General features: G+C 41.6%; 1 protein-coding gene across 3 annotated transcripts; it reads right to left on the bottom strand.

Annotated features, from left to right (window-relative positions):
• Positions 1-2,283: 2,283 nt before the first annotated feature.
• Positions 2,284-7,102, bottom strand: LOC123752289 (dipeptidyl peptidase 1). 3 transcript variants are annotated; one of them, XM_045734348.2, is made up of 8 exons: positions 7,027-7,102; positions 6,458-6,709; positions 5,514-5,666; positions 4,979-5,112; positions 4,525-4,801; positions 4,057-4,179; positions 3,368-3,589; positions 2,284-2,550 (listed from the first exon to the last, which is right to left on the bottom strand). In XM_045734348.2, exons 2-8 carry the CDS (start codon positions 6,707-6,709, stop codon positions 2,368-2,370), a joined length of 1,344 nt encoding a protein of 447 aa, XP_045590304.2. In that variant the 5' UTR covers positions 7,027-7,102; the 3' UTR covers positions 2,284-2,367. The 3 variants fall into 3 exon arrangements, with proteins under 3 accessions (XP_045590304.2, XP_045590315.2, XP_045590310.2); XM_045734359.2 differs by having other exon boundaries at positions 6,958-7,033; XM_045734354.2 differs by having other exon boundaries at positions 6,928-7,033.
• Between the last annotated feature and the right edge of the window lie 1,471 nt (positions 7,103-8,573).

Here is an 8,573-nt window from a genome sequence, read left to right on the forward strand (position 1 = left end):
CTCTATCCCTTTGAGATGTATTTCTTTCTTATCTCAATAAATATACTTGAACTTGAGCTTGTTACATGATTGTATCTGTGCATGGGGTTCAACCACTGCAAACCACCTCAGGTCCATCATCACCCAGCAAAAATCTGCTGTCAGAATAATAACAAACTCTGATTTCAGACAACACTCAGCCTCCTTGTTTAACTCCCTAAACACGCTTTAATAAACATAATCTCACTCCACAAATTCTCTTGTGTCAACTACATTTACAAAACCCTGTTCTTAAATGCAAACCATGTTCTGAAACTCTCCCTGGACAGATGTAATAGGACCCATTATCACCACACCAGAAATAAATATATCTTTGATATCCCCAGAGTCAAACTTAATCTGTGCAAACACTGCAAATAAAGGGACCCAGTCACCCAGTCAAAGGAACTCACTCCCTAATGAATTGAAAAGCTGTCCAACTTTTGCATCATTCAAAAACAAAACTAAAAAGTATCTAATTTCATCTTCATAGTTTCCTACCTTGTTGCTTTAAAATTGCACTGTATCTATTGCTACCCAATCTCCCAATCTTTATGTACCTAATCCAAACAACTTTACCATTGTAATCATTGCTGTCTTATATGTGCTATCAATTTGCTGTATGGTGCCTATTAATCTTGTTTAAATTACCAATCAAGCTGTCAATGCAATCAATCAGAGCTTTAATATACCAATGTGCTTTAATATACCAACTAATCTCTCATTTTTTTCCCTTGCAATATATCTTATAATTTTATTAATTTTGATAGAATTTACCTACTTAAAATTATCTGTTAGATTAAGGACCTGCCCGAAACGCTGCGCGTACTAGTGGCTTTACAAGATTGTAAATACTATGCTATGTATCCTCACAAATCCAATGTACCTTCTTATATATAAATAAATAAAAAATAAATAAAAAATAAAAAATAATGATGTTAATTAGGTACATCTTGGTTTATCTTTTTTTACCCGAATTTACCCGAGGGCCACTATCTCTTGTGGCCTCGACGGGAACGGGAAGCCGGCGGCTTGTCAAAGGTCCTCATATTGTTTATGTGGATTTTTTAAATATGGATTTTGAAGTGAAGCAAAATATTTTGCTAATACGCTTAGACACACACAGCAATGTGATGCTATCCTATTGTACATCAAGACGTACAGGGGTACAGATCAAGAACTAGATAAGAGTTTATATAATATCCCCGTCCCACAGAGAGTCATACATGGAATGAGAAAACACAAGATACGAGAGTACTCTATTAGCTTGCACTAGCAAACTCTGGGTAGAGCATAAGAATGATCTCTTCCAATATTCGTGAGTGTATGAAGTAGTTACAGAGCTCAAAGTATCTCATACCAATTGGTTTGAAGTCATTCACCCTAGGTCTTGTTCATATAGATTACAATTGGGATGCATTACCTGCAGCCATAGTATAGATATTCCCCAGCTTAATTCTAGCAATTAAAATGTAACAGTGTCTAGTGGATGTTTTGTGCTGTCCGTATGTTTAGTTCGCGGGGTTAAACACATATCTCTTTATAAACGGGCTCTCTGCACTATGAGTGTCAGTGACTGCTCTTCTGCCAGCCCTAGCAGCAGCAGTCCACTACTGCTGCTGCTACAGTCTTGACTGACTGTAAAGCAGTGTCACGTTGATTGGTAAAGCAGTGTCAGTGCAGCTTGTTGGCAAAAGCGTTTACCGAAGTGACCGCCGAGGAAGTAACTTGATTTCCCCACCAGACAATTGCTTTCCTCTCAGCTCGTTAGAGTCCACCACCACCACAGTCACTGCTTGAAACGAAAGAGCCGTCGACTACAGGCATCGTTGACTAGTTACTGGGCGTAATGTTAGCATTGTCAGCGTGCAGGGATTCACCGACCAATGACGGCATGTTAGTTCCTGCTACCTTTGCTCTGATTGGTTAATTTCGCCATCTCCTATCTCTCCGTCAATCACCGAGTGATACATATAGGCCTAACTACTAGTTAAACAGGCTGATAGCACTAAAGAAGGAGCTTAACTAGTCATGCATCTATTTTAGTATATTAAATATTTAAACATTTGGTACTCATTTTATCACATACCTGGTGTAATATTATATAAGTAAAACATGAAAATATTCACGACTCTCAGAAGAAGAGCGACTCTCAGTACGACTCTCAGAAGAGCGACTCTCAGTACGACTCTCAGAAGAGCGACTCATGAGAGCGGTATATATATATCAAATTCCCCAAAAAGTATTAGGTAAAAAAAAAATACACCTTTTTAATATTTTATTTTACTGTTCTAAGTATTCTTCTCATACTATTATATTCGATGTTGCTTTCTTTTCTTGGGCACCTTCTCAAGGTATTACGGTGACTTGAACAGCCATGGACTCCAAGGCACATTCGTCCGTGCCTCGCCTGATCCTGAAGAAGCCGTCCTCGCCCCAGTCAGCGCCCCAAGAGTTCTTCACCGTCCAGAACTTCTCGCCCGTGGTCTCCTCCACCCCGTAGCCCACCACCAGCACCACGTGGTTGGTGATCTGCGTGCAAGGTAAACCACTAAATCAAATGTAGATATGATAGAGCCCAGGAGGCTCAGGAATCTGTACACCAGTTGATTGACAGTTGAGAGGCCGGACCAAAGAGCTCAACCCCCGCAAGCACAATTAGGTGAGGTGAGTACTAAAGTTCTAGACAATGCTTGATTATCGTTATAATTGATTTTCATGAACAAATCCACAAGGGCCGCCCTCTCGAACCTAGGTCCTAGAGGATCCCAGACGCGCTTTAATCGTCTGAGCTACGACATGGTGATAAGAACTGCAACCGGGAAATCAACTTGACCTACCAAGGATTCCTTGTGGATTTGTTCATTTGATGCTTCACGCTATTGTGATTTCTGTGTGTACTGACTTTCATTTTACCATTTTATTTAAGAACATTAATTGTGGAGCAGTGGGTGAATGGGGTGTGCAATAATATTAGTAATAATAAGCTCTATAACTAGCAAGATGACTATAGAAATAATTATCGCCATATAAGTCCTTTGGCCTAAACTATATTTACTCGTCTCGTGATACAATACAAATCAAAGGCATGAACTAGGAGACACCAACATGGGTGACCAAAGAACTGGCTCCCACAACACCGCTGCTAATGTTGACCAGACCACACACTAGAAGGTGAAGGGACGACGACGTTTCGGTCCGTCCTGGACCATTCTCAATGGTCCAATGGTCCATCAGAATGATCCAGGACGGACCGAAACGTCGTCGTCCCTTGACTTTCTAGTGTGTGGTCTGGTCAACATACTTCAGCCACGTTATTGTGACTCATCGCCTGCACAAGAGCTGCTACCTCGAAGGGGTTGAAGTCGTTCTTGAGATCGAGGTGGTGGTAGATGCCGCCGCTGTAGAAACTAAAGTCAGAGTAAACTTCGAAGGACACCGAGATGGGTCCCGTGTTGACGAGGGTCTCCAGCATGACCTCCTCGTTGCAGGCACCGTAGTAGCCTCCAACGTGTACATACTCACTGACGTAGGTACGAGAGCAGGACTCGGTTGTGGAGCACTGGCTGTCCTGAAGAGGTGGAGAGGTCAGTGTTCCCACGGCCTCTTATTAGTGCACCAGATGCACACTACCCAATTAACTCTTAATTGTAACAAATCACTGTCAATATAAATTATTGAAATAAATGTAATTGTATTTTGCATTAAAAATCGTAATATAATTTAAATATATATTTCCCATTGGGACAGGAAGCCTGCATTTAGACCTATATCAAGGTTCCTCAAGGTCGAACTGCTGACCCAAGATGCCCCTCACAACAGGTGATTAACTCCCGGTTACCTATTTACTGCTAGGTGAACAGAGGCATCAAAAGAAACGTACCCAAGTAAATAATAAAATGCCAAGATTTCTCGTTTCTCTTTACCGATTGAAAATTGATGAAGATTAAGCCACCCAAGAGGTGGCACGGGCATGAATAGCCCGTAATCTTTCCATAATATTACCTGTTCACAGGGAGGTGAAGGCCAGATACTTACTACGCCTACGTAGGTGTTGCACTCCTCAGCAACGACGCCCTGGTCCTGGGCATAACGGCCGGCGATCAGGTAGTCGAAGCCCCCATCACATCCTTGAGCCAGGTAGGAACACGACACCACGTCCTGAGGGAGAAGGTCACACCGGGTCAAGGTTAGGTTAGGTCACCTCCAGGTCACCTCACGAGGAGAGGAGAGGCAACACTAAGTAAGAGAAACTAGATCAAGGCTGTGTGAGAGAAGCTAGATCATCCACGACTTCAGACTTCATGAAAATCGCTATAGATGCCGATATTTCTTAAAGACTGGGACTGTGGCCGATCCCAACTTGCCTATGACACTCAGTACTCCCCACCCCCTCATGTGTCATCTTGGAAAGTTGGGTGAAGCTAGCGCCAAAACGTCTCATCTATTTCGGACAGAAAAACTGACAGATATTCTATTTTATAAATATTATTGCTCAAGTCTTGCCTGAGGGGAGAAGATATCCTGTCGCTCGTTGCGGGTGGCGATCCTCAACTGGGCTTCAAGATTGGCCATGGAGGCGAATGCAAAACAGGAGCCGCAGCCGCCCTGGTCCCTCACGGGTGACACATAGTTCACACCATCCACGTCACGCCAGTCGAAGCTCTCCGGGAGAAGAGCAGCCCGAGCCTTCTGTTCTGCGGTAGCGGGGGCCGGACGAGGCCTCACGAAGCCGGGAGATCGCAGCCCACCGGCCCGCCGCTGCATCTCCTCTCTCGTGTACCTGGAGCCACCATCAGTATTCTGATTCTAATCTAATTATATAAATGTTTAGATTTTTAAAATTGTCACTGATGCTTGAAGTTAAGCTGGAAAACAAGTAGCTATTCAGTGCATAATCATGAGTGTATATGACAATATTGAAATAAACATGACACTTTAAAGCAAGCACACTACTAACATCTCGAACTCGGGATACGCTTTAGCTGTCCACGAGCTCTGGGCGGCGTTGATCTGCTCGATGAGGCTGTGGTCGTTGCTGAAGAAATGGTCGAGGTCTCTCTGTACGGGTCTCTGACTCACGCGAGGCGCCACCTGGAGAACAAGACGAACAATAGGTGGAGCCTCGCTTGAGACACTGTCAAATTTTTGGCAATACAGCAACAGCTTTAAATTTCATAAATAACAGGAACGATGCCCTTTGTTATGGGGCTGTAAAAAGGAAGATTTTAACTTAAATGTGTATAATACTACTACTGTACTACTACTACTACTATTAATAATAATAATAATTCCTATTTGGGCTCTTCATTGACCTGAGAAAGACCTTCGATACTGTAAACCATAACTACCTTTTAAACTTCACCATTATGGAATCCGAGGCCTTGCGGTGAACTATATTCGATCCTATCTTAGTGACAGACACCAATATGTAGCCCACCAATGAGCCCTTTATATGTACACCACTTGCACAATCGTCACTAGTGTGAATGTACCTGTGTGTTCTTCTGGGCGGTGAAGCACGACCAGTTCCTGACTGTTCGGTCGCGCGACCAGCCATTGAAGGTGCGGTCGCAGTAAGAAGTTGCGGAGAAGAAGTCACCTTCGAAGTAGGAGAAGGCGAAGTACGACCGCTCGTTGATGTTCACCTGTTCGCAAGACAAGGGTAAGAGGGCGGACGGAAAATATTATTCACTGAGGAAAGAGTAAGAGTTTGGTGGACGGGATTACATGCAAGAGGAATTTATTCGTGTTCCTCTTTGTATCGCAATTTATTTTTCCCCGTTAAATATTATTTAATAAATGTAAAACATATGTTATAGAGGAGTAAGTGACCTTACATGGTATTATATGAAGCCTCAACTTCTCACTGACATAAACTAAGGAACATATTTGCAGATGTGACTGACATAGCATAAATTTTAAAATATGAACAAATACTTCAAATCATTGAAGCAAAATAATTTATTCTAATCCCATAACGAAAAAATAACAAGTGAATCAAGGGTTAAAAATTGCTCGTTTTTTCTCACAAAACCACACTTGCTCTCTATCCTAATAATTGTTGATCTAACAATATGCATTATATTTTGTAACTAGCTTATCAAGACTGTATCTTGCTTAGCTACATGAATTTTCGGGGTCAGTCCCTGAACTCAATACGTGTGTCTGTAACCTTTTCCATTACAGTCTAAAGGATGTATGGGGGTGCATAATAAATAAACTAAAATAACAGTTTGTGACGCTGAAATAATGTGAAATCGCATTATTTCCCTTAGATCATATAATATCGTATAAGGTTATAACCTATATTACCTTCCCTTATTTCTATCTGTACAGCTTTCGAATAATATATATTTTCCCAAGCTCAGTACACCATATACGTGTACATGAAATATTAGGCTTTATGCTTTACTTCGGCGAAGAAAACAGGACTCACCTCGAAGCCCTGGTTGTAGATCAGGGTCCAGGTTCCGTGGTTGCCCAGCTCATCGTTGACAGTGTTGGGGAAGCTGAGGGTGAAGGTCTTGGTGTGGACGATGGGGCCCAGCTCGTCACAGCTGATGGTGTTGTCCCCCGTCCGCTCCGTCTCCGAGAAGGTCCAAGTACCTTCGATGTCCTCAAACATGCAGTTCCCTGGAGTATCCGCCGAGCACAAGGCCGCAAGAGCCAGGAGGAAAATTGGCAACATCTGGAACATCACGCCATACAGAAATCAGCATTCGTTATCACGACTTGTTGAATTATTGGTTTACAATGTTTTAAAGTATTTAGCATGTGAAATCTTGTGTATTAATGGCCAGTACACAAAAACTGTCCTGTTCTGCTGGCGCCAGAATATAAGAATTAGATGGTAATTAGTGTTATGATGATATGAACTGAGGACGGGGGAAAGGAATGGTGCCAAACCACTCGGACGGTCGGGGATTGAACGCCGACCTGCTGAAGCGAGACCTTTGCTCTACCGTCCAGCCCAAGTGGATAAGACAGAGGCAGATGTCTACTCACGGCGGCGGTCGAGGAGGCACTGTCACAGCCAACCTTCGCCTCTCCTCAGTTTATCATGATACTCGACGCTCGCATTGATAATTATGAGAAACTTTAAGCCACTAAATATTTCAAGCATCATCTTATTAAAATAATATTATTATGTTGAAAAGTTAATTATATACAAGAAGCTGAAATTACAATGGATCTTAATAAAATGTGTTTTTCTTGTTAAGATTATTATGACATAAGTAAAAAGATAATCAAAATCACTCAGTGGGTAAATTCGAAGAAATTATTTAGATACTAAGGGATGGAAAACACTATATCTCTCATATTTGGGATTTCTGTCAATAGTAGTTAGACTACTAGGCTGCAGTAGAGACTAGGGTGTTCAAGTTCAAGACAAGTTCAGACAATTTCAATTCTAGACAAGTTCAAGACTAGGCTGTGTGCCTAATAAAAATAAGTTATATGGTTGTTCCAATGTCATACATTTACAGACTTTCCAACATAGAAGAAATATGCCTGATGGTCTGTGTGTGTATTTTACCAATTTCAGAGTATTGCAAACCCACCATTTAGCTTATCAACAAGTAAATAAAATATAAAAAATAAATAAACCACCAAACAAAAGATGCAATGTGACAAACCAAGGAAATCCCAGTAAAAAAAAATAATAATGATTATGAGAACGATGATAATATTAATAATGAAATTCATGATGATAACAGAATATTTATCCCAATAATATCCCAGCAGGTGGGCCTGCATGGTTCCCACGTCAGCCACTTGGTCAGACTCACACAGCCTTATCTCCTCCTCCCTCACAACTTCTTCCATCCCTTAAATTACGTTTCATGGAAAACTTAAGTAACTAGCTAATTATCCATTATACATAGTAAGTCTTCAACTTGAGTTCAACGATATTATAGCCAATGCTAATTAAGATTATAAGTGAGTGTATTGATTTTTTATATTTACATATTTTGCCCATATTGCAGTTTTACAAAATACGAAGCCTGTCGGGAATATGACTCTTGAGCATTATTTTTGAGACTTAACTTAGTTATGTTAAACTGCAAATGATTGCAGTATCAAATTCAAATTTGAATTTGAATTGGGTGACCTGACGTCCCGCTACATCACAACCGGGTCGCTACGTGATTGGTCTACCTGGCTAGGCCCGTGCCACCGACCAATCAAGCAGCACCTGGCACTGTACCAACAATGCTCTTGGTCTCCTCGAGCGGGAAAGCTCTCTTCCCTCCCGAATTGCACCGCCATTGTATGATGGAGTCGCCCTCAAGCATCTTCCCCAACATAGATTTCTTCTTTTTGGCATGTCGCCTCCTTGACAGAGTTTTAAAACGAAATTAAGACTTCCTCTGTGTATTTACAAGGCTGAGAGCCTTGTTATATACTATTACGGTGTCCAGCTTTGTATCTCATTTGGCCAGCATCAAAATAAGCTCACGTATGAAAACGGCTCGAAGTTCACAGTATACAGTAATTTTATTGGCAATTATCGGAAACTCTAGTCTTAGTTAAAACAGATGGTGGGTGGG

Source organism: Procambarus clarkii, chromosome 4 (assembly GCF_040958095.1).
Source record: "Procambarus clarkii isolate CNS0578487 chromosome 4, FALCON_Pclarkii_2.0, whole genome shotgun sequence".
Classification (NCBI taxonomy): Eukaryota; Metazoa; Arthropoda; class Malacostraca; order Decapoda; family Cambaridae; genus Procambarus; species Procambarus clarkii.

What these genes read in the sequence shown, in the direction of transcription:
- LOC123752289 (XM_045734348.2), bottom strand. Translation starts at nt 6,709, where the DNA reads ATGTTGCCAATTTTCCTCCTGGCTCTTGCGGCCTTGTGCTCGGCGGAT. An exon ending in TCTACAACCAGGGCTTCGAG is followed by an intron (nt 5,667 to 6,457) that starts GTGAGTCCTGTT and finishes TCTTGCGAACAG; the next exon opens with GTGAACATCAACGAGCGGTC. An exon ending in AGGATATCTTCTCCCCTCAG is followed by an intron (nt 4,180 to 4,524) that starts GCAAGACTTGAG and finishes CTTCTCCCTCAG; the next exon opens with GACGTGGTGTCGTGTTCCTA.